Source organism: Penicillium angulare (assembly GCF_028827245.1).
Source record: "Penicillium angulare strain IBT 27051 chromosome Unknown utg000003l_segment0_segment0, whole genome shotgun sequence".
NCBI lineage: Eukaryota > Fungi > Ascomycota > Eurotiomycetes > Eurotiales > Aspergillaceae > Penicillium > Penicillium angulare.
In genome coordinates this window covers 4,786,259-4,810,063 of record NW_026623162.1, presented here as the reverse complement: position 1 = coordinate 4,810,063, position 23,805 = coordinate 4,786,259, and the positions used below count along the sequence as shown (strand labels likewise).

General features: G+C 30.9%; 4 protein-coding genes across 4 annotated transcripts; 1 reads left to right on the top strand and 3 right to left on the bottom strand.

Moving 5' to 3' along the window:
- Positions 1–2,144: 2,144 nt before the first annotated feature.
- Positions 2,145–5,559, bottom strand: N7478_003833 (fungal specific transcription factor domain-containing protein; the record flags this gene model as incomplete). The annotated part of the gene is made up of 4 exons (XM_056920047.1): positions 2,145–2,150; positions 4,774–4,891; positions 4,942–5,148; positions 5,207–5,559. 4 exons carry the CDS (start codon positions 5,557–5,559, stop codon positions 2,145–2,147), a joined length of 684 nt encoding a protein of 227 aa, XP_056783205.1.
- A 1,548-nt stretch (positions 5,560–7,107) lies between these two features.
- On the bottom strand, positions 7,108–8,612 carry N7478_003832 (oxygenase MpaB family protein; the record flags this gene model as incomplete). The annotated part of the gene is made up of 3 exons (XM_056920046.1): positions 7,108–7,371; positions 7,431–8,156; positions 8,226–8,612. 3 exons carry the CDS (start codon positions 8,610–8,612, stop codon positions 7,108–7,110), a joined length of 1,377 nt encoding a protein of 458 aa, XP_056783204.1.
- A 2,804-nt stretch (positions 8,613–11,416) lies between these two features.
- N7478_003831 (terpene synthase family protein) lies at positions 11,417–12,101 on the top strand (the record flags this gene model as incomplete). Its single annotated transcript, XM_056920045.1, has 4 exons — positions 11,417–11,553; positions 11,610–11,699; positions 11,758–11,791; positions 11,847–12,101. 4 exons carry the CDS (start codon positions 11,417–11,419, stop codon positions 12,099–12,101), a joined length of 516 nt encoding a protein of 171 aa, XP_056783203.1.
- A 245-nt stretch (positions 12,102–12,346) lies between these two features.
- N7478_003830 (uncharacterized protein) lies at positions 12,347–13,402 on the bottom strand (the record flags this gene model as incomplete). The annotated part of the gene is made up of 3 exons (XM_056920044.1): positions 12,347–12,554; positions 12,598–13,092; positions 13,269–13,402. 3 exons carry the CDS (start codon positions 13,400–13,402, stop codon positions 12,347–12,349), a joined length of 837 nt encoding a protein of 278 aa, XP_056783202.1.
- Between the last annotated feature and the right edge of the window lie 10,403 nt (positions 13,403–23,805).

The following is a 23,805-nucleotide window of genomic DNA, read 5'->3' as shown; positions in this document are numbered from 1 at the left end:
AGGAAGATATAGTAGGCTTAGATTAAGTACTATTATAAGAGGATATAGGGTTTCAGTATATAGAGGATATTATTATTAATCTTTAGATAGTTAAGAGAGAAGAATTAGAATTATTATAGTTACTAAGTTATTAGACTAGAGACCTATAACTAAATAAGAATATTAGATAGTAGAGATTAAATAGAATAGTTAATATATAGAACTAATTCTTATAGGATAAGAATCGTAGCTATTATTTATATATTTTAATATTACTAGAGCTTGCTAGGACTTAGGGTAGTTATATATTAATAGGTGTATCGTAGTAGATTCGCCTACGGAGCGGCTATGAATCATATCTGAATTGTATCCGAAGGGATTCAGGAATCCCGTGACAATTCTATTATCAATTATTCTAAAAACCTAGAAAAAACAAGGGAGGCCTAGGATTCTAAGGATTATTCAAAAAGTCTTCCTAATATCCCCTTTTTCTCTAAGAATTATTAACTAAAACTAAATATAACTGAGCTATAAGAACTTTTAAAGATAGTTTATAATAAATAATTATAAATACCTAAGCCTACCTAGTCAATTACAATAACTTTAGTAATAAGTAAAATAGATATTAGTTCCTAAGTCTATACTATACTAGGGTATCTTAAAATACCTAAGAAATAGGTATCTACTAAATAAGATAATACCACTTAACCAGCTACTTAAATTCTAACTATAGAGCTAGAAGAAGAGTCTTAATACTATATAACTATAAATCTTTTATAACTACCATAGTCTGTAAGAAAAATTAAAAACCATTCTAAGAATATACTATTTAAGGAAGAGCCTTCTAGTCATCTAAAAAGAGAGCCATATATATCAATACTAGACTAAAAGAAATAACAAATAAAAGATTTAACTTAAGACTATAACTCGCTATATAGAGAGCACAGTATATTATTCAAGAAGTCAAAAGTCAACACTAAAATACAAATGTCATTTAAACAACAGATAGAGTATAAAGACTAGGAAATTTCAGAGCTTTTAGGAAATATATAAAAGCTCTAAGAGTATGGCTTAGAAAAAATCCAGATTATCTTAAGTTATAAATTATTAAGAAACTAAGTATTTTGAACCAAGAGTATATATATATTATCTTTTAGTAGTATATAATAATAAAGAATCGAATACTACTAGTCTACCCTTATCTGTAGTTTAATAGCCCAAAGTATTATTAAAAGATCCTTTTATATATAGCTTATACTAACTAGATAGGAAATATACTAAGAATATCACTTTAGGTATATTTAAAGATTAAGGCTTTTAGTAGAATTTTTAGATTAAATTAGTTTCTCTCTATTAGATTCTACTACTAATTTATACTTTTATTACAAATTTCTATTTATATAGAATAGGACTTAGACTTTTATTATCCTTAAAGTAATAATTTAGAAAGCACTACCTTAATATATATTAAACCTAAGATAAATTCTGAATAGTTATGTTTCTAACGACTCTAAGAGATTTATAAATTACTTATAATAAACTTAAATCTAGTATAACTTAATAAAGTCTTATTATATATTATAAAGTATCTATATATCTTAATATTATAAAAGATAGATTATACCTTTAAGGATTATTAAAGTCTATTATATAAAGAGTCCTTTAAGTCTTCTAAGAAATAACTTTTCCTATATCTAGACTTAAGGAAAGAAATATTAATTCCTACTAGAAGAAAGTATAAAAACTAGAGAATTAGACTATAAAGAAGGTCTATATTATCTATAAGATAGGTAGAGTTAGAAACCTAATTTATAAATATATTATCTTAAGGGTATCTCTAAAGACTTGTAGATCTTTAGCTAAGTTCTATCTGTAGGTCTATATATTTTATATAAGAATCTTTCTTATTTATTTAATTAGTGATAGCTAGTATATAAATAGTATATTATATATCCTTCTCCTACTATATATTAATCAAATCATTACTATGGAGGATATTATTTCTATTATATTCACAACCTCTTATTTCACCGAGCTTATGTTTTTACTTACTAGGGACTCTTTCTTCTATAAGTACTTTATTTTTAAATTATTTATATTTATAATATAGGTTATAAATCTTATTATATAGTATATCTATATTAGTAAACTATAGCTATATACTACTACTTCTATTATTAAAGGATACTTAGTATTAATAGAGTAAAGCTACTTTAAGTTAACTTTAATCTTAAATATCCTACTTCTAGTATAGCTTATTATAAATATAGTAATCTTATTCTCTCCTAAGATAAAATTCCTCCTAGCTATAAAAAATAAGAAGATAGAATTATATAAATTTATTAAAGAAGTCTCTTACTTTCTTCTATTGGTTATACCTTAGGAGGATTATAGACTACAGGTTTAGCTTATAGTCTAAATTCTTTATATTCTTAGGGATTATATAATCACAGTTTTGACTTCTCTTTAGATAGGGCTGTTTATAAGCTAACTTTTAAGCTAGAATATAGTAAATAGTCTAGGAATTTAGGCCTTATTAGAGCTTATTTTATATTTAGGCCTAGATATACTTAAGAAAATCTCAACTAGTCTGATTAAGTAACTCTGGTTAAGGTAGATTAAATATACTACTATAAGATATCTTTTAGTATTCTTATTAGAGTACTTCTATAAGAAGGATCTTATAGATATAAAAGCAATATTTAAGAAAGCTAATACACTAAGCTAACTTCTATTATTAATCTTTTTTAATCTTATACCAGCCTTTATCAAGTTGGTAGTGGTCTTCATTATTATCTATATTATATTTAGCTTATATATTATACTTCTACTAATTCTAGTAACTATTCTTTATATAGGCCTAGATATTACATTAGTCAATTTAGATTTGGATTTAAGTACTATACAAAAGGATAAAGAAGTCAATTAAACTATCTACTAAGCCCTAGAAAGCCTACTTTAAATAAAGCTCTTCAACACAGTCAATTTTTATTATAATTACTTTAGGGATACTATTATTAAACACTATAAGATTAAGTATAGCCACAGTAAAAGTTATATATAGAAGCTAGCTTATTTTAAAGCTTTATAACGTATAGTATTCTTTTCTATTACAATAGCTTGTATATAGCTTGAATTTTCTATATAGAACCTCACATTTTTAACCCTATACTAGCCAAGGATAGTAGAAATCTTATCAAGATTTTCTAGAACCTACTAATAATTAAAGTCCCTTACTCTAAATACTAAGCTGCTTTTAGATTTCTTTGAAGAATAATCTATAGTTAAAGAGAGTAAAGAGACCCAGCCACTTTATAACAAGTAAGGCTTTATTAAGTATAATTATATAGATTACTACAATTCTATAGAAAAGAAATATATTCTAAGTAATATAATAATCACAATCCAAGCACATAAGATTATTATATTTGTAGGATAATCAGGCTTAGGAAAGATAATAGTACTTCTCCTCCTATCCTAGTAGTTTATCCCTATATCTAGTTATATTATAATTAATAGTTAAGATATTAAATATATTACTCAGAAGTTAATTACTAAAAACATTATATTTATTCCTTCCAATATATATCTTTTCTAAGGGTTATCAATCAAGAATAATCTATAGTACCCTAGAAGGAATTTTACTAATGATAAGATTTTCGACGCTTACTGTTATACGATGATCTATAATAATATTAGCACTTTGGAGAAGGGCTACGACAGTATTATAGGGGTTATTAATTTATCTAATAGACAAAAGCAATATATTGTAATTGCGCGAGCTTTACTTTGGAAATCTACAAATTTTTTTATTTTTAATAAGCCCACGAGTTATCTTGACCCGATAATAGAGAGAAAGGTGATTCAATAATTAAGGAAGCTCAAAGCCACTGTTTTGATTGCCTCAAATAGGATGTCAGTGGCTGAAAGTGCGGCAGATAGAATTATTGTTATACAGAATGGGGAGATTGTTGAGTGTAGTAGGCATGACGAGTTGATAGCGGTAGGAGAAGTCTACAAGACATTCTGGACCAATTAGAGCCCTACGTATCGGATTTCTCCTGACGGATTTTGGCTGCCCGTTCCGGATTAGTACTCACTGACTCGCCGCTTTTGCCCACTGAGTAGAACTGAGCACGGCTGCCGGCGCACTGATCGGCTCACTGAGCCTTATGTAAGCTTAGGCGCAGGCTCACTGAGGGGCAGCGCTATATACACCGCAGTTTTGGCTAGCATCTTATGGCCTCTTGAGCTTGTTGATGACATTTCCATCTACTTGTCTTATTATTTTGTTAGACGTTTAACAGAGCGATGAAGTCAGATCCCTTCGCATAGTGCGCACCAAGTCAATTTGTGATGAGACATTGCTTTGGGAAGTACACATGAGACAGAAATTAACATAAATTCCTAAGAGTATGATCTAAGCATCCATACTCAGCGACTCATAAGAGAAAGTAATTCTGCTGCAGATGGCTTTATTTAACGTCTTTACGCAAATCTTGGTCAAACTCCCTGCTTCTCTCCCTCTCAAAAGCTGCCCATCCGCTCTCGCGTTAGATCTCTGACTCATTTATTCTTGGATCAGAGGAACCTGATTGAGCAATCTATTCAGACTCGACTACGCCCAATTCAAGATATTGCATCATTACTACTTGGTAAGTTGGCCTGATACAATGAAAGTTCTGCTTTCAACTCCTCATGAGAATGCTCGATGCATAAGTTGGTTTTATGTGACTCAAGGAAATTCGGGGCCGAATAAAGAGCGATCTTCTCCGAAATACATTGAAGTCGCACAATGTGAAGAAGATATTTATCGGACGCATATTCCGGATCCGTTGCTAATTTCATACCAAGGCTTTCGAGAATTGGTAAACATGGGAGGTAAAATCGCTTTTGAAGGATTTGAGAGATTCTTAGACTTATTAGTTGTCGAGCGAAACTCCTCACAATAGATGTACTTACGCAGATGAGAAATAAAAGCATCCAATAACAGCGCGTTTCTCTTCTCGCCCCAAGGATACTGTGTCTTTGTCGTCATCACCATCGAAGCTGACTCGGGTTGTCCAAAATCGATGTTCGGGGGATCGATTCAGTTGTAGATCAGTAATGATACTTATCGCAAGATGTAAATACTGAGCGTACCGACGCGGCCTGGAGTGATATTGGCACCTATATCCTTCTTGTTAAAGGAAGCCAAAACGATGAAGCTAATAGAACTGGGCCATACCATGCAATGTGGACCAAAAGACCCTGTAAAACCTCAAATGTAATCTTTCCACCACCCATCATGCGTTCGGAAATAGCCTTCTTTACTTCTTTCTCTAATTTGCGCTGCAGAGGCATGTTATTGTACAGCGCGGCCATGATAATCGTAAGGAAAAGAAATGGCTTTTCTCGGCGCAGCTTTTCGGCATCTATTTGTGGTGGGATTATGACAAACGGGCAGTACGGTGCAAGGGTCGTTCGATACGCTCTCAGAAGAGCATTGGCCGCATCAATGCTGAGAAGGCCTTGATCGATGACATCTATATAGGCTGCAGGGCCAATCACAGCGACACTGACTGTAGATCCGTCGGTCATGCTATCATCTCTCTTCTAACACGTCAGACAATGTTCCATGAAATTGTCACTTTAGTCAACCGCTTACAAGGCTTCGGGCCCCTGACTGCAATAGTAGCCGGTCAACTTTGGCTTCCAGTTCATCTATCCTTCTTTGGCACAAGTCAGTATAAGAAGATAGAATAGTTATCGGAAACTTCACCTATCTTTACTCTTCTCGCGATTTGTTTCAACAAATTTGCTTTAATCCCCACTATACTGGCAAATCTTTCCTAGGCGGTCGCATCTATATCCAGTATTAGCATGCTGAGTGCGTATCATAGATATAACACACTGTATCTTGGCTTTGGCACAATTTCAACAAGTTTTAGACAAGCCATTAGAATAATTTTTCCTCTTCGAAAAATTTAACATAAGTGATGGACAGTAAGGGACAAAAAGCAGGACGGGAGTCGCAGCAGTAGAATAGCGCTATAAGTGAAAAAAAGAACTGCTAGTACCGCCCATTTAGTAGATTGAATTTCGATTTCGCCAAGCTACAGCATTGGCACATCAGCGCCGGTGGCTTAGCTACATAATAATCAAAAACGCTTGGCAGTCGCACCAAGGTAATACAACCAAGGGTCCAAGGGAATCTTAGGTATTCCGTCTTTTTCAGTCTTTTACTATAAAAGTTCCATTCTTCGTCTAGGGGCATATACTTAGTCCCAGAAAACTGCAAATATGGATACGAATACAAGTATATTCGTTATCCTCTCTAATAGTCGGACTATTGAGCTCTTGATATCATTAAGGGGGATTTCAAGAGATCGGCTCGAATATAGGCCTCAAATCAAAACACAACTTGGACAAGTTTGAGCTCTCTAGTTCAAAGTAGGGCCACAAATCCATCCGCTTGCCGGTCGCCAAAACCCCGCAACCAAGATTTTGCCCCTGTTACTTCAATAATTATTGACTCGTAGTCTAATCCAAATACCCATAATGACCTCCGTCTCCGAGTACTTAATTTTCTACAGAGCCGCATAGACTTTAATCCCATTACATGGAAAAGAAATTGGGATATTTTTTCGGCTTGGAAGAATAAGCTCTCAGGCGAAAATACTGTATTAAGTTGTTAGGAATTAAATGTATCATATACCTCTCCAGGGGCTATAAATTTTTCTTTTGATAATTTAAAGACAATAGCCTGTTTTGGTCACTCTTGCTTCCTGCTTTTGTTCACCGTCTGGGATCGGATTCATAACCAGTCAACCCCAATTTACTGCAATTGGAGAATAAAACATATGATAGTTTCCGAAACAGTAGTTCGATAGCATGCCTTGAAAGGAAAAATTAATTCCCAATACTAGACCTAAACAACCTTTCGGCACCAGGTACAAGCTGTGCTTACCTCAAAAGTTGCCCCCACATGGCTGTAGCCATGGTGCTCCTGCCTTCTGATCTCCTCCTTTTTACCAGGCTAGATGTAATAAAAATATGATTATGTGTTCTTCTTATGCACCATATTGTGTACGACAAAATCAATAATGTCCCCAAATATGTTGTTTGCGATAGTTGAAACATGCATCTCTAAAAGGTCTTAGATATCGTTGTGATGGCCTCGCCCAAAAATTTGACCATCACCAAAAGAGGTGCTACGTAAAGTATGACCTGGATGAGAAATGAGACGCAACTAAGAATCTCCACAGGTCTAAATATCCTAGCACCTCCAGCTTCTCGATACTGGCGATGTGTCCGTTTTTTAAGGCTAGGGACGTGTTTGAATTCATACTTAGACCCCCCCTTTAGCATGGACGATCCCAAAACCTTATTTATCAGGAATTGCTTAGAAATCTGTGTGATAATTGCATTAACCATACTGATCTGGGAATTGAATGATGGGATATACTCACGTTGGTCAAATATCTGTCAAAAAGTGGAACACAGTGTTGCAATTGACAAATGGCGACGAGAATGACACAGTACCCTTGAAAAAGAGCCTGGAAAAAGTCACCCGGTTTTGATAGTCCCAGCTCATCAGCCATCTGATCATTATTCATCTTGCGAACACCTGTCTCTATCAAGGATTTTGATATGTTGATCGGCGGAAAGTCGCGAATCATCTCGATGAAATTTTCAGTGAGGACTTTGGAAGATGACGTGGGACCAGGCTCGCTAAGCATGATGCTTTCCATAGTAGCCTTAGCCCGCTCAACAGTCGCGAAATATTCTGGTGGGGTGCCTAGAACATAGGCGATATAACGATACACTGCCAGGTATCCCTTTACCAGTTGTGTATCGGGTGTGATCCCTATCTTGGGCAATTGAACAAAAGGTGTATTGCAAGCGAAGACGCAAATAGCGTGCATACAATCCAGTAGATTAATTGGAGTACCGTATTTCTCGAAATCGTAATATTCCGGATTCTGTTCCACAATCTTCAGAATCCGATGGCGTACCATCGCATGCAATAGCCTTACGCGGATGGTAGATATATGGCCATCGCCACCAGGCTGAATTGACTGCAAGGACTGAGTGGCCTGAATCTGCCACTGGAATGTTTCGAGGAATCGCTTAGGCAAGACACGTACGTTAAAGCCCCCTGTCCTTATGAAGACCTCTGCGGTTCCTGCTGTTGTCTAAATGGTAGCAAAAATGTTAGTATAGTGTATGCACAGAAAGAAACAGCAAGGTAGGATAGAACATACGGCATTTTCTCCTAGGCAGCCCTGAAGCACAATTCCAGTAATATTCGGTGCCAAATATCGATAAAGAAAAAGTTGGCCCTTTTCAATCTCTTCCCAATCTACCCAGTCAGGGACGAAATGGCTCTCCTCCCAGAACTGACGCAGAATAGGATCATTGGCGTAGTTCTCCTTCAGAAGTGTGTACAGATCTGGTCTGTTCACACCGCCCTTCTCATTTTTTTGACCTGCCACAATTGCCAGCAGTCTTTCGACGACAGCCAACCCAAGGTCATCGGCTTGCCGTCTTAACGGCATGAGCTGCTCTGCCGTGAGATGGTTCTCAGTCCATTGAAAGTCATAGCCCCTGACATGACGCATGTTATCACACATTGACTTTTTAGAAGACATAATGAACAAGTTGTCAGAATTCGATCTGAAATTGAGATTTAGATATGACGGTATAATCTGTAAAGAAGACTTCCAAGGTTGGTATTGAGACTGGAAATTCATACTACTATTTATGATAATTAAATCCCGTATGGAAGATTAATGATCGACTCTGAAATGTGACTTTGTGACCAATAGAGCCTTTTCGGGCATGCATTGCGAGCCTGATCGGGATATGCACTGCCTCTTCTCTTCTTGGAGGCCAATTTGACTCTCTTGGCACTCTTCCATGAGAACGGGTAATGGAGGAGTGCAAAAAGAGGAGATAGTCTAGTGCAGTAAAAGAAATGGATTTCCCTTGATTACATCGGTAGACTGGGAGTCAGGAGGCTAGATGACGAGATATTTGCGCCCGTTGATGTACAACCTGCTTTTGAAAGCCAATATTGCGGAACATGACTCTAGTCCCCGGTAGTTGTGCTAATCAAGATTCCGGTCCCCGAAAAAGTCTGCTTTTTTGGGCTTAGTCACTGCCAGCCCCCTTCCTGGGAAGCTGCCGTGGCTCAGCTAGTACTTACCTAGAGACAAGGAGATTAGATGATTGCAAAGAGCCGTGGCGGCCTAGGCGATTATCACTACATTTGCAGGAGTAGGGCTGATCAATATGAATACAATCAGAACAAGAACTCCCTCACTATAAGGAGATAGTAAGACTGAAGTAGTTCTGCTGATATACTAAATCAGTTAGACTGGGGGCCAAGGGGCCAAGGGGCCAGTGGCAAAATATCTCCACATATGTATATGTATGTTCTGCTTTGGAGGATCAATAGTGCGAAACATGACTCGGATACGGGACAAAAGTACGAACTACAGGTCGAGTCTCCGAAAGAATTGGGCATTATGGCTCTGGCCACCGATAACATGTAGTGCAAACCGTGACTTTGGCCTCCGGCAGGGCTGTTCTAGGTTTCTCCCCAACGTGGATATGTTAGCACTCTCCCAAAATAACGTGTGTTGAAGGATTTCAGCAAGAGTAGACGGGTGGATTTTTCGCTTGGAGGACGATGCGAGTCAGAAGATGCAACAACGGAAAATCTGCGATTGGGCGAGTACCTGCCTTAGGGACTCCACGTGGCTCAGAAAGTGCGACACTTGAATATTGGAAACATTGGGTGATTCTGGAAATTCGTAGTGTGTATTGTATTGTCATGGGAGGTGGAGTATTGGCGCGTCATTGATCAACTGCCCCGAGTGAAACCCTCAGCCCAGGTACTGTCTAGTAACTGTCTAGTACTATCTAGTACTATCTAGCGCCCGGGTGGTCTGACAAGGTTAAGGTTTCCATACATGCATTGTCATAACCAGCGCAAAAGGCTATTTAGTTCAAATTCTGGGGGGACGTTTTTCTTTCTGGATGATTCGATTGCATTTTCAATGCGGGAATTTCGGTTTCAGTTGGAAAAAAAAACCGGGGTCGAGGCAGGGGGAGTCCTTCCACACACATATATCACAGTGGATGTTGACCTATGTTGAAATAGTTTTATATGGAGAATCTATATACCCAACAGATAACAGTTGCCAGCCAATAATCTCTTATTATGAAAAGAAAGAAAAGAAAAATAAATAATACCACCGTGTGACAGCGCATGTGGGCTACCCCTAAGTATGTCGATTAGACTGGGACCCAACAGTAAAATTATTACACTCTCTTCTTGGAAAACTGGCTTGGCTCAGTAAGTACTATCTTTTCCTTCGCAGATTCGGTTACTTTATCAGTGGATCTTTTAGAATCGGGTCTTTCGAGAGTGATGGGGCCATTTTATGTGATAATTCTATCTGCAATTTGCTAATCGGTGTCACCGATTACTGAAAAGATCAGACGAGTACCCAAGCTAGTTCAATAGTCAATCGTGGAATGGATGGGGGAGATCCAGGTGAAAATATCTTTTCCTTTCATCTGTAATTAATTTGTCCATGACAGAGGCCCCACCAAATTCAATTCTTGGTAGTCGTGGCTCACACAAATTGGTCATATAAAGGACATATCTTCTGGGTATTGCATAGGTCCTTACCCCACTCGCTCCTTTTATTTTCTGCATACGCTTAAGTCTTGAGTTTCGAAATCATGGTCAGAGAGCAAGGATTCGTGGAAGTTACTTTGCCCGACCTGTTTGTCCATTTCCTGGCTCGGAAACCCGTGCTGCACCAGAACTATGAAGATACACGTGTGGCTTCAGAATCATGGCTTTCAAAGTAAGTGACTCATTAAGTCTTTATATATTGCTGACATCTCTAATAAGTCTCTGCCATTTTCCTCCCCCTTTGCGGAGCAAAATTCATAAGATCGATATCACGTACTACTGCGCCATCTTGCTGCCTTGTGTAGACACAGACCGATTCCGTATAGTCTGTGACTGGATGAACTGGGTGAGCAGATAGGTTCACCGTTCTTTTAATCTTCAAACGCAGGGCTGACTCTGAGTTCGCTAATAGGTTTTCCCTTTTGATGATGGTTTGCTCGACGGACTTCTCTTGAATAAGATGATGCCCTAACAATCTCCTCAACAGCATTCGACAATGGACCCCTCAAGGAAAAGCCTGAAGACGTTCGAGAATTAGTCAACGGCCTCAAAGGAATATTCGATTCAAAAACAACCCACGAGCATCCGAATAAACTCTTATTTGCCTTTGAATCGATTTGGCTTCATGTTTTTCAGGTGCGGATATTTCTCCTAGTCTTATACAAGCACCTGAGCTGCTACCCATTGGAACTAAAAAATGCTTAGAGCGCTTGCCCAGGAACTCAGAGAAGATTTGCAAGCTCCATGCAAGATTATTGTGAGGCTATCTTTCAGCAGGTTGCTCTACAGAAGGGTAGTCGTCAGAATCAACTCGGGGTAAAATCAACTTTGCAAATGCGGCGACGGTCAATTGCGACAATGCCATTATTTGCGTTGATTGAGTGAGTCACTTTCTTTTTGAGAGTAACCAAGAAGTTTTCTGAAAGATCGATTGCAGATATGCACACGCATTACGCATTCCAGATGATGTATTCGAATGCAACAGCATCAAAGAAATCCAACGTGTTGGGACAGAGCTAGTACTATTGTGAGTTTCCAAACATTTAGAGATCAGGCAGAATGAGTTACCTAATACGTTTCTGTAGGCAAAATGACCTGATATCGTATCGGAAAGAGAAGGTATGCGAAACCTCGAATACCATGATAGGCCGCCTTTTTGATTCATTGATTCTAGGCACTGGGCGAAAGCCACAACATAATATCGATCTACCAACAAGAAGGATACACCATCCAAGAAGCATTCAATAAGGTAGAAAGATCATTGTCTACATGTTACCGCGACTGGTATCTCGGATTGGCACAATTACCAAGCTGGGGAGAAGAGATCGATTCGCAGGTCCAGCTGTATATTGATGGTGTGCAGAATGCTGCCTTGGCCAATATTCACTGGAGGTCAGTCATTACTCTTCGCACATCGAGCCATCCGTGATTATTGAGACTTTCTACCTCGTCATAGTTTCCGAGTTGATCGATATTGGGGAAACAACCAGGATGTTCGCAAGACGAGAGTTATTAGCCTTCCAGTTGATGATTCTACGTTGAAGCGGCGAAAGAATGACATCGACATCTCAAATGGACGGGCTTTATTTTCAGCTTTTATTTTGCTAGTGGCTTTCGTGTCGATACTTGCCGTTCCTCGGGTATTGGATTTTCCTTTTTGAACGTGAGGCTGCTTTATTGGGGTTTTCTATTAGCAGCGTTGTCCACCAAGCCACAGAACTCGTTGGAGAAGTCGAACTTTGATAGGGTATTCCACTCGCAGGGGCTAAGGTCCAAAGGTTTCATATTGCTTTGGCTGGGCTCAATGGCAACGAGGAGGCGACGCGCGGCGATACGGGTGATTTCACCAGTCTCGTGGTTACGGACGGTGAAGAAGACACCGCTATTTGTGCGACTGCTTTTAACAATGGTACTGGAATATAAACACATCATTACCAAGGTCTTTTTCGATGGCGTTATAAAGGGCCTGATTGCCGCCGGAGATCGGTTTGTACAATGCCATTTCGCCGGTCATAGCGCGTGCCATATCCCAACCGAAGGCTTGCAGCGCAAACATAGTTGTTACCTCGCTCATATTTCCGACACCGAGACCGGTTGATGAGTACATAAGAGGCGCTGCCTTCTCAACGCCGTACTTGGTAAGGAATTCATTGAACGGAATCAGAAAGTCGGCGGGGATATTCTTGGGCTCCGGAAAGTTCCAGTAGCCTGGTCGCAACATCGACTCCCACGTCTCGATCACCTTAAGGAACTTTGAAATAGCTGCGATCTGGGTAGCTACCGAGGGCACATTGAAGCCAACCTTTTTACCGGTATTAAAGTCGAAGTACTCAGTAGTTGCAGTGGACGTAATAGAGTTCGTGGTTACTAGGATGTTGAACCGGGCAAAGAAATCCATCGATTTACTGATATTGAGGAAACTATTAACACCGTAGTTGTAGATAACGCCAGTCTTATCGTCAATATATGTGTTGACCATACCACCCTACAAATCGAGCTCTCGTCAAACCCTGCTTCCAAATATCTCCACTTCCAATGTATCTCATTGGGGGTAATTAAAGGGTCTCAATTGATTATACTTACCAAAGTCGCCTACTTCTCGATCAGCGCAATACTCTTATTGAAGTCATCGCACAAGCGGACGGCAGCGTAGGCACCCGAAGCACCTCCGCCAATAACCACAATATCTCTTTGGATGACGTCTGAGTTGCTAGTAACAAGTGAGGACATTAAGATAGAGAAGCTCAAGATATAAAGAATAGAAAGATGAGGAGATCTGAAGTTCTTATTTATATTTCAGTTACTTAAACAATTTAACAGAGTATAGACAATATCTACTAGACCATATTTTTACGTCACCAATTCATTATTATATAGCTAAGAATACATTAGAAATAATAAGAAATAAGGAGACGCCAACCCTGCAAAAATGAAGGGTATTAAATAATAGAAGGAAAAGATCAATCAGTGTTGTGGAGAAACCAAACTACTTTAGGAATGGGCGTGAGATAGACTGGGTGCTCAATACATATCTTTGAGTTATCAACAGGGTGAGTAAGCACAAAATCATAACTTAATCATAATCACTGAGTGCTCACTGAACGATCACGTGATTGGAAAGCGTGGCTCAGTGAGCCTGAGCCGGAGCGCCCTCATTAAAGCGGCGGCAGCCGCAATAGGTAAGCCCCACTTGTCAGGAAAAATCCAATACCTACAGCTACCTAGGTAGGTACATCAAACTTCGGTGCTCTCACCCTAAATACGAGATGTTGGAGAGCCTACCTTAGAGTAGATCTTGGACTGTCTTAAGGCCTAGTCTGCTAGAGGAAACTCCTACATTTTATAGGATATGTATGAATATAAGGCCAATTAGATTATTATTTTACCTCGCTTTTACTGTTGTGCAGCACAAAGTCTAGATAGGGCTTCTCTAATAGCTAAAGCTAAGATCCTTCTACTATAGATTAATACAAAGAATAACGATATACTTTAAATTGTAATCTTTTTGTGTAGAGATTATAAAGTAATATCTATAATATCATAATTATTAATCTTAATACACCTAGAGTTTACCCTTAATATAAAAGCCTATATAGATTAGACGTTTATACTTCAGGGCCCTATAGAAGGTGGAATAGGTACTTATCTAAAGCCCCCTTAGCTTATAGCTCTAGTAAGTAAAGCTATATATAGAATTTTATATTATATTATTGATATTAGTTACTTTGGTTACTACTAATCTTATATTGATAAGCTACTTATAGGGATAATAAGGATATAACTTAACTAAAACCTTATTTATATTGTATTAATTAATTTAAATTAGATCTAGATAAATTAGAAGATGATATCCTATCTCTACTTTTCTCCGACTCTAATAACTTATTTTATTTTAAATTAGAAGCCTTATTAGATTCTATTTTAATACTACTTTTATTATTCTATTAGTTATAAGAGAGAGATATTCTTTATATTAGCCTATATAGCTAGATATATCTATCTTAAAGTGCTTCTCTTTAATTAACTAGTCTACAACTTAGATCCTTAATAAATAAGGAAAGCTTCTTATAGTATATATTTTATTTAATAAAATCACTATTATAGGTTTAAACAGTATGGTCGCTTTTATCCTTTTTTCTACTATTAACTCTGAGGATATAGTCAATTGCTTTTATTCTATTTAAGAGCTTAACTAGATGCGCAGCTTATTCTTTTATATATCTATCTATATAGTAGGGCTGTACTAATGATTATACTTTATAATATTTTCGGATATTAAGTAATAATACTGATAGGACTTGTCGAATATTGTTTTAGCTAAGAGGAGCCTGAGTAGAATCACTAGTACTAGGTACTAAAATCAGTATATATAGTATTAATAAAATACTATCTAACTTACTTTATATATCTTTAGGCTATTCTTAAATATTAAGATATAATTAAATAAGATCACTTTTAAGGAGGCTAGAAGATAATAGAAGTTATCTAGATTCTAATATTTACTATAGAGAAAGATATATAGAGATAGAAAGAGTAAGCTTTATATAAGTATTAAGCCTTAATACCTAATTATATTAATAAGTTAGGAGCTTATTTATAGTATATATTATAAAAAACTAATACTTAGAACTATAGACCTAGCACCCTAAATATAATGTTTAGGCTAGTAACTACCTATTATATCTTATTATTATACCTTATTATATATTATATAAAATAACCATATATTTCTTGTTCCTAGTGCTTTAAGAATTATTTATTACTAATAATTTCTATATAATATTAATCTAAAATATGAATAGTAGATTATTAAAGGTTTAGTACAATAACTCTATGGTTTATTTACTCTTAGGTACTTATTAAAATATATAGAGCCATCTTAATAATTATTTATATAGTCTAGCGAGAGTTATATTAAGAGAGTTTTTACTCTTAAGAATAAAAACTCTTACTATAACTACAATTCTACTAAACTTTAGTAAGGATATAAGAGCTATCTATAATACTATTATATATTTAAAGCAAAATGATAAAGATCTAGTTATTATTGATAATTATATAAATAGATATTTAGAGCTTTTTAATAAAGCTATAGTCCACAAACTAGTATATATTGCTTAGTAATTTATAGTATCTCTACTATTTGAGTAGGTTACTTCTAAATAACTAAGTCTATTACAAAATTTTCTTAACAAACTATATAATAATATTCTTAATAAGGTTTAAGATAATATTAATAAAGTATAGGGAAATCTAATAAATATATATCTTTAGACTTTCTTCTATATAATAGCTTTAGTGTATAGAGATCTTAAAAGTATTTAAGGAGTTATGATCTTTAGTATATCTCTAATATTATTTCTAATAATAATATTTAATATTTATACTAATATATAAAATAGCTCTTACGAAACGTGTAACTTTATGTAAATCTCTTAAAATATCTTAAAGCCATCTACTAAAATTTACTATTGAATACTAGCAGTAAATTCATACTAAAAACAATACCTATATCTTAGTATTAGACTAAGTTATTACTATTAAGTATTTTAAGATACTAAAAGAAGAAGAAATAAGATCAATATTCTTAGAAATAACCTATTTCTATCTCTTTTTGAATTATTAAGAATATAGATTTAGTAAAAGTACTTTAGTAAGAGCTCTATCTAGACTTTGGAGTATAAGAATAATTTTGAATTTTATCTATGTATCCTTCTTATAAGTACTAACTATTTTATATAATATAGGTATTACTAAAGGAAATATAATTATATACCTATCCTGTTTAATTTTCAATAGTGCCTATAGTCTAAAAAAAACTATAGAGCTTTAGTAGTTATTATTTTTAAATCCGGATCTTCTTTAAATATAGCTCTAGAGTAATTTACTAAAGAAGAATCTCTCCCTTTTAATAGATTCTAATAGTCTACAAGAGTCGGGCCTAGAATAATTTATAATAAGATTAGTTTACTATAAACTAATTCTAATCCAATAATCCTATAGCTCCAATAATTAACTACCTTTCTATATATTTTACTTTTTATTTACTCTAGTATAAGATATAGGATTATTCCTAGCTTATTATAATAAATAACTTCCTAATTAGATATATATCTAAAGTCTATAAGTATCATATCTAGGGGATTATAGCTTCTTACTAATATATTATCTAGCTTTATATCTTAGTACTAAATCCCCTATTTATAAAGAAACGCAATTGCTTCTAGAAGTTATAAAAAGAATATCTCCCTTCTAATAGTTAATATATTAGATCCGTATAGTAAACGAAATATTATATTTAATAATAGGGATATAATTATATATTTATCTATAAGATTATCAGCTGTAGGTGTCCAATTTTTATTAAGATATATTTTAATCCTGGCCTACTTAACTAAATATAAGTATTATCTATATAATTAGTAGATAGGGATATATATACTAATAACTTCACTTTTCGATCTTCTTAGATTAATATAATAGATTTCCTGAGGGCTGTATATACAATCGTATTGATATATATTAACTATATCTAATTAGGAAGATAGTAAAAACCACCTAGGAAGGATAGTAACTTATATAATTAAGCTTAGATATTTCTATAGCTATTCTTATCTCTTAATCTATACTATACCTATTTTTCTTTAATCTTAAGATCTATTTAGCTATTGTTAGATATCTAGTATATAAATTAATCACTATATAAACAATACTAAATATACTATATAAAAATAGCTACTAGAATATCTAATCTTTAAATCGGGAATCCTACTCCCTAGGAGTAGGGAGTATTAGTAGATATTACTCTCTATAATATTAATAGAAAAACTAGTGTAGCTTAATCTAGAATTATTCTTCTTCGTCTAGATTTCAATTAGTATATTGTAATATAAAGATATATTCCCTAATTATAATAGTATTTTTTGGTTGTATAAGATCCTGATCTATACTAAATATCTCTCTATCTATTATTATCTTTTTCCCTATCTTATTATTAGTAATAAGAAAAAAGCTACTGGCTCCTTTAACCTAATTAAAATATATATAAATTCCTATAACCCCATCTTCTTTTTGATTATTAATATCACGGGATTCCTGAATCCCTTTGGGTATGATTCGGGTACAATTTATAGCTGCTCTATAAGCGAATCTATTATAATACACCTACTAATATATAACTACCCTAAGTTCTAGTAAGCTCTAGTAATATTAAAATATATAAACAATAGTTATAATTCTTATCCTATAAGAATTAGTTTTATATATTAACTATTTTATTTAATCTCTACTATCCGATATTCTTATTTAGTTATAGGTCTCTAGTTTAATAACTTAGTAATTATTATAATTCTAATTCTTCTCTCTTAACTACTTAAGGATTAATAATAGTACTCTCTATATACTAAAACCTTATATCCTTTTATAATAGTATTTAATCTAAACCTATTATATCTCTCTCTCTTATTATTAGATAACCTAAGATTAAATTAGTTCTAGATTAATATATAAATCTAATTAAATCTAATCTAGACTAGATTAGGGAAATTATTAATAATCTTATAACTAAAAGTATTAGTAGATCTAGAAGTATTATTATAGATATTCTAAAAGAGAAAAGATATAAACTAGAATATCTAGAAGAGTTCCTTATAATTTATATTTATTTTAAAAAGCTTTTTATTTAAGTCTCTAGAATTAATATTAGGACTTTTCTAGATAATCTATCTATAGCTTATAGAGAAACTAAGATTAAAATATATAAGAAAGTAAAGGATTTTAAGATTAATAAGTTTAAGAAATTATTTAGTCTTTAAGAATAAGTAAATTAGCTTTTATAGCTTAAATATATCTTTTAAGATAATCCTAAGATTTATAAGAATAAAAAGATAAAGATTCTTATAAGAGTTAAATATCTTAATTCTAACTATAAAAATAACTAGACTATAAAAAAAGATATCTTAAAGATAATAATAATAATTATTTTAATAACTAAGAATATTTTAAGGAATAGACTCTTATCTTAATATATAATAAAAATATCTTTACTAGAGAAGTTAGTAATAAGATAAAGTATTATTATTAATAAACTAATAAAGAACTAAAGATCTTTTATTATTATTTTATAGATCTAGAATATTATCTTCCTGAGATCTTTTAGAATAAATAAATATACTACTATATATTAAAACTATAGCTATAGTTAATATTATATATTTATTAATATATAAAGGTTTTTCCTAAGACTTAAATATAATAAATAGAAGAAATATAGAATATCTAGGAATTTATAAAAGTAAAGATATATAAATATAATCTATTTATTAATAATTTAAATTTAAGCTTAAAATACCTATAATCTAATAACTTATTCTTAAATTAGTCTAATAATATAGAATAAGACTAAAAGAATCTTAGAAATCTATATTTAAAGAGTCTTTATAGTCCTAGATCTAATCTAAATTATAATAACTTTAAGTTATATCTAAATCTTTTTTAATTTAAAAATAAACCCTAACTATTTCCCTTTTAGAATAAGAATAATCTAAATAATATATCTATTAGAGGAACTAACTTATTTAATCTATCTAATCTATCTACTAGAATTCTTTTAAATAGTTATTTTAATTATAGTAAACTAGATTATTAGATAAATAAATATTATCTATTATTATAAGTCCTAAGAGTAAAGATCTAGAAAGCTTATTTAAGACCTTAGTATTATTATAATAATACTTAGTTAAAAGACTTAAGAAAAGTATTAGGATTAAATTAACTTCTATAAATTCTAACTCCTAGTCTTAAGTAAGAATAGTTATTTATCTCTATATTCTAATTTATATCTAAAATAATATTAAGATATATATAGATATTAATATCTATATAGAAATAGATCTTATTAATTATAAATTTATTTAGAAATACTACTTTAATTAAACTAAATATAATATCCCTATTCTAGAAGTAGTAGATTAATAAAATACCCTTATCTATAGTATATAGACTATTTTAATTATTATATATAACTCTTAAAGAACTAAGTAAAAGTTTTTATATTCTTATATTATAATTAATAGAGATCTCTATCTATTAGAATTACTAGTACTACTATTAAATATAACTATCTAAGAAATATAAATTATATTAGGCCTATAGTAGAAATAATAGTAATTTAAATATAATAAAAAAAATAATAGAATAGTTAAAGTCTTACTAGTTTATAAAAATATATAAAAACTAAGTCTATATCTTTATAATTATTAAAATCCTAGAAAAAGTCTAGTTTCCTCTAGAAGAAGAAAAAGATAAATTAATAATAAGTTAAGACTAAATCTCTCCTAAATTACTAGTATTTTAGAATATATTTAAGATATAGAACTCTAAAATTATATTATTATAAAAAGAGATTAACTATTTAATTAAACTTAAAGAAAATATATTATCTTTATATAGTCTAATCTACCCCCTTTTATAGATAGAACTTATAAAGTTATAGAAGTATCTTAATAAAAACTTAATAAATAATTAAATTAGATTATTAAAGAGCCTAGTTAGTATATCTATTCTATTTATATCTAAAAAAGATAGAGAACTATAGCTTTATATTAATTATTAAGATCTAAATAAGATTTTAGTTAAAAATTAATATTCTCTATTCTTTATTTCAAAGATTCTTAATTACTTTTCTAAGGTTTAATTCCTTAGTAAAATCAATATATAAGATATATACTATTAAATTTATATCTAAGAAGAAGAAGAATAGAAAATAGCTTTCTATATAAGATATAGCTATTTTAAATATATAGTTATACTATTTAGTCTTATTAATATACCTATAATATTTTAAAACTATATCTATATTATACTTTATAGCCTTCTTAATATTATTTATATTATATATTTAGATAATATTCTTATCTTCTCTAGGATCTATAAAGAATATATAGAATACCTTTATCTTATACTTAAAAGATTAAGAGAAATATAGTTATTTATAAAAGCCTCTAAATATTAATTCTATAAGAAATAAGTTAAATCCCTTAGCTTTATTATTAGTTAAAATAGTATTTCTATAGATCTAGAATAGGTTTAAGCTATTTAGAAATAGAAGTAGTCTATATCCTAAAGAAAGATTTAAGTCTTCCTAGGATTCTATAAATTCTATTAAAGATTTATTAAAAATTACTCTTTAATTATACTACTACTTATAAAACTTCTTAAAAGAAATAAAAATAGGAAAAAACTAAGGAATATTAAACTAAATAACTATAAATTAAAAATATTTTAGGACCTTATTAATACCTTTTGTCAGGGTATAGCAGGTAGTTATATATTAGGAGCTAGTAGACTAGCTTATATAATAAGTAGGGGATTAGAAGTAGTTATATTATAAATAGGCTATAGGATAGAAGATTAACTAAGATATAGCTTAAAGAGCTATATTAAATAGGAATAGGAAGTTCTAATAGTCTTAGAGATTATATAATAATAGGAATAAAGATCCTTTTATATAAGGATCTATACTATAATATTACTTTTTTTCTTAGAGTTAAGTTTTATAAAACTAAGGTAGTACTTAGATTAAACTAAGTTTTAATAGGTATTTTTAATAGAAGTTATTTATAATCTCTCTAGTATTCTCTAAGTATTTAGTAGGTTTTTCTATAAGATTATTATAATCTAACTATTTTATAGTATACTTTAAGTAGAGTTTTATATAATCTTATTATTCCTATTTAAAGTCTAGGATATCTTTAATAATCTATTTCTTAAGATCTTTAATTTTAATTAAAGATAGAGAAGATTATCTTTATATTAGAAGAGGATTATCTAAGATAAGATAGAGTAAGTTTATATTAAAAATAAAATAGATCTTTATTCTAAGTAGAAGTTCTAGATAGTAGATATATAAACCTATAGTCTTAAGAATCTTAAATAGATTAAAGTTCTTTTAATTAAGTTTCTTCTATAAGTAAAAAGTCTTAATATTTTAGGTACTAAGCTAGACTAATTATCTAACTTAATAATTTTAGGTAGATTAGTAATATTAGTTTATAGATTCTTTATAATAGATTTAGATAAATATTATTTTATTTTATATAAATTTAGTAATATCTTTTATTTATATAATAATCTTCTTAGTATCTAGAATAGTAATAAATAGATAAGAATCTAATTATATAAGTTTAAATCCTAGGATTAAATAGAATTTAAAGTTAATAAAGAATAGAGAAACTTTAGTAGTCTTAGATTTACTAGAGTTTAAAATAAATTTAGTTAATAGGAGCTATTTTAATTAATTATCTTATAAATATAAGATATATATTTATAAATATTATTCTAGGATTATATTTATTTATTTAGTTTAACTATTAGTCTTAGGATAGTATATAGTTAATAATAGATTTATAATTTATAGATATTAGATTAAGTATCTTTAGAGTTCTAATATAAATTAGGATCTATAATTAGATATAATTATATAAGATAAGTTATATAACTTCTAGATATATTAGATATATAATTAGAAGACTTCCTTAGTATTATAGATTCTATAGTAAAATATAAAATATCTTATCTTTATAAGTTAATCTATTACTATTAGGATAATATTAAATCTATTACTTTCTAATAGATATATAATAAAGTCTATTAAGATATTTTATTAGGGTTATATAGATATAAATAAAAAATAAAAAACTTCTTATTAGGCTTTTTAAAATAGGATAATCCTTTAGTAAATATAATAGTTTTAGATCTAATAGATAATATATTAGTAGATTCTAGATTAGTAGTACTTTTAGAAGATTAATTTATATATTTTTAAATATTTAGGATATCTAGTAATAGGGATTTTATAGTAAAGTTATATAAACTTATTTTTTAGGTTTTTATTATTAGGAATATAGAGTTAGTCTCTAAATAAGAGGTAATTTCTATTTTATATATATTTTATATATATTTAATAAATATAATCTTTAGATATTAGGATTAGTTTAGATCTAGGACTTCTAGGATTAATTAAAGTTTTTTATCTCTTTTATATATCTTATTAAAAGCTTTCTTTAAAGTAATAAGTAATTTATATAGAATATTATTAATAAATCTTAAAGATTTTTAGGATCTTTTAGGAATTAGTTTATACTCTAGTAGAGTTAGTTTAGATTTAGGGTTATATTCTAGTAGAGTTAGTTTAGATTTAGTATTATATTTTAGTAGAGTTAATTTAAATTATTATATAGTTATAATATTAATATTTAGATTATCTTAGATCTAGTTATCTAAGTTCTCTTTTTTTAAGATTATATAACTTTAGTATTAGAGTTATTTATCTTCTTCTTTAGAAAGATCTTCTAATCTTCTAATTAGGATATTAGGCTTAATATCTTATTATCTAAGATAGTAAATAATCTTAAAATTAAATTAGAATAGAAACTTAGATTATTAGGCTTATTATTAATTTAAAAGCTTTATTATTATAAAATATTTTAGGTTTTAATAATTAGTAATTATAGAGATTAGGAAGTTTATTCTCTCTAACTCTAGATATTATTTTTTAAAATATTATATAATTATAAGTAGTTCTTTATTATAGATTTTATAATTATATTTTATTATAAAGTATTTCTTAGAGAAAAATATAATAGAATAAAGAATATTCTAATTATTAAAGAAAAGATTTATTTATCTAAGTTTATTTTCTATTACTTTATTTATACTATTTATCTATAAATCTAGTAGTAATCTATAATTCTATATAGACTACTATATCTTAAATATAGTTATAGTTAAAGACTATTATCTACTACTCCTAATAAAAAAGACTCTAAATAATCTAAAAGGAATAAAATTCTTTATAAAAGTTAATATTATATTAGTATTTAATAATCTCTATATAAAGACTAAGTAAGAATATCTTATAGTATTTTATATAAGACTTAGACTCTTTAAATCCCTTATAATATTATTTAGATTTACTAAAGTCTCTATAATCTTCTAAAGGTTTATTAATAACTTTCTCTATAACTACCTAGACTTATTCTATACTATATATTTAGATAATATCCTAATCTATAGTTATATAAAAGCTAAATATATTAAATATATATAAAAAGTCCTATAATAACTTTATAAAA